Source organism: Manacus vitellinus, unplaced genomic scaffold (genome assembly GCF_001715985.3).
Source record: "Manacus vitellinus isolate BGI_N305 unplaced genomic scaffold, ASM171598v3 scaffold_1851_pilon, whole genome shotgun sequence".
NCBI classification, from domain to species: Eukaryota; Metazoa; Chordata; class Aves; order Passeriformes; family Pipridae; genus Manacus; species Manacus vitellinus.
Window position 1 is genome coordinate 1 of NW_021939292.1, and position 1,456 is coordinate 1,456.

The following is a 1,456-nucleotide window of genomic DNA, read 5'->3' on the forward strand; positions in this document are numbered from 1 at the left end:
CCCCATTCCCATCCCAATGTTCCCCATTCCCATCCCAGGTGCCCATTCCCATCCCAGGTGCCCCATTCCCATCCCAGGTACCCCATTCCCATCCCAGGTGCCCATTCCCATCCCAATGTGCCCATTCCCATCCCAAGTGCCCCATTCCCATCCCAAGTGCCCCATTCCCATCCCAATGTTCCCCATTCCCATCCCAGGTGCCCCATTCCCATCCCAATGTTCCCCATTCCCGTGCCAGCCCCTCACCAGGTGCCGGATGCCGTTCCAGGTGTGGTAGGAGAGCGGGAATGCCAGCAGGAACTTGGCAGAGCAGAGCAGGGCGGGGCCGAGGCTCAGGGCCCTCACCTGGGCCAGGTAATGGGGGAAGGACTCCGGGAGCAGGAGGGCGGCCAGGCCGAACAGGGACACGCCTGGGGGACACCTGGGGGTCACCCCCTGCCCTGGCACCCCCCGGACACCCCCTGGGGTCTCATTGTGGTGACACAGCCCAGGCCACCCCCTGGATCTGCCAGGACCCAAACAGGGTTGGTCCCAACCCTCCAAGGACCCCCAGTGTCCCCATTTCAGTGACACAGCCCAGGCCACCCCCTGGATCTGCCAGGACCCAAACAGGGCTGGCCCTGGCCCTGACCCCCCTCTAAGGACTCCCAAACCCCTGTCCCAGGGATGTCCTGCTGTGTCCCATCATGTCCCAGGGGTGTCCCACCATGTCCCAGGAGTGTCCTGGGGTGTCCCAGCATGTCCCAGGGATGTCCTGGGGTATCCCATCATGTCCCTGGAGTGTCCCATCATGTCCCAGGGATGTCCCAGGGGTGTCCCATCATGTCCCAGGGATGTCCCACGGGTGTCCCACCATGTCCCAGGAGTGTCCTGGGGTGTCCCACCATGTCCCAGGGATGTCCCACCATGTCCCAGGGGTGTCCTGGGTTGTCCTGGGAGTATCCCAAGGGTATCCCACCATGTCCCAGGGGTGTCCCCTCGTGCCCCACCCCACCCCAAACACCCACCCAGGCTGAGGGCGATGCCGGTGCCGCGGTGGGTGATGGACATGGCCATGGGCAGGGACCACCTGGAAGGGGAAACACAGAGTTATCCCAGAAACACAGATATTGGGGTGCCCTGGGTGCCCAGGGGGGGTGCCCAGGTGATTTAGGGGTGCCAAGGTGATGCTGGGGTGCCCAGGTGGTGTTGGAGTGCCCAGGTAATGTTGGGGTGCCCAGGTGGTGTTGGGGTGCCCAGGTGATTTAGGGATGCCCAGAGGTGCCCCAGGATGATTTAGGGGTGCCCAGGTGATGTTGGGGTGCCCAGGTGATTTAGGGATGCCCAGAGGTGCCCCAGGATGATTTAGGGGTGCCCAGGTGATGTTGGGGTGCCCAGGTGAGGTGCCCAGGTGGTGTTGGGGTGCCCAGGTGATTTAGGGGTGCCCAGAGGTGCCCCAGGATGATTTAGGGGTGCC

At 63.7% G+C, this 1,456-nt stretch overlaps 1 protein-coding gene across 1 annotated transcript; it reads right to left on the bottom strand.

The window, feature by feature from the left end:
• Window positions 1-201: 201 nt before the first annotated feature.
• Window positions 202-1,075, bottom strand: SDHC (succinate dehydrogenase complex subunit C; the record flags this gene model as incomplete). The annotated part of the gene is made up of 2 exons (XM_029958956.1): window positions 1,008-1,075; window positions 202-410 (listed from the first exon to the last, which is right to left on the bottom strand). Coding segments are annotated over exons 1-2 (258 nt in total), but the record flags the coding sequence as incomplete, so codon positions are not given.
• Between the last annotated feature and the right edge of the window lie 381 nt (window positions 1,076-1,456).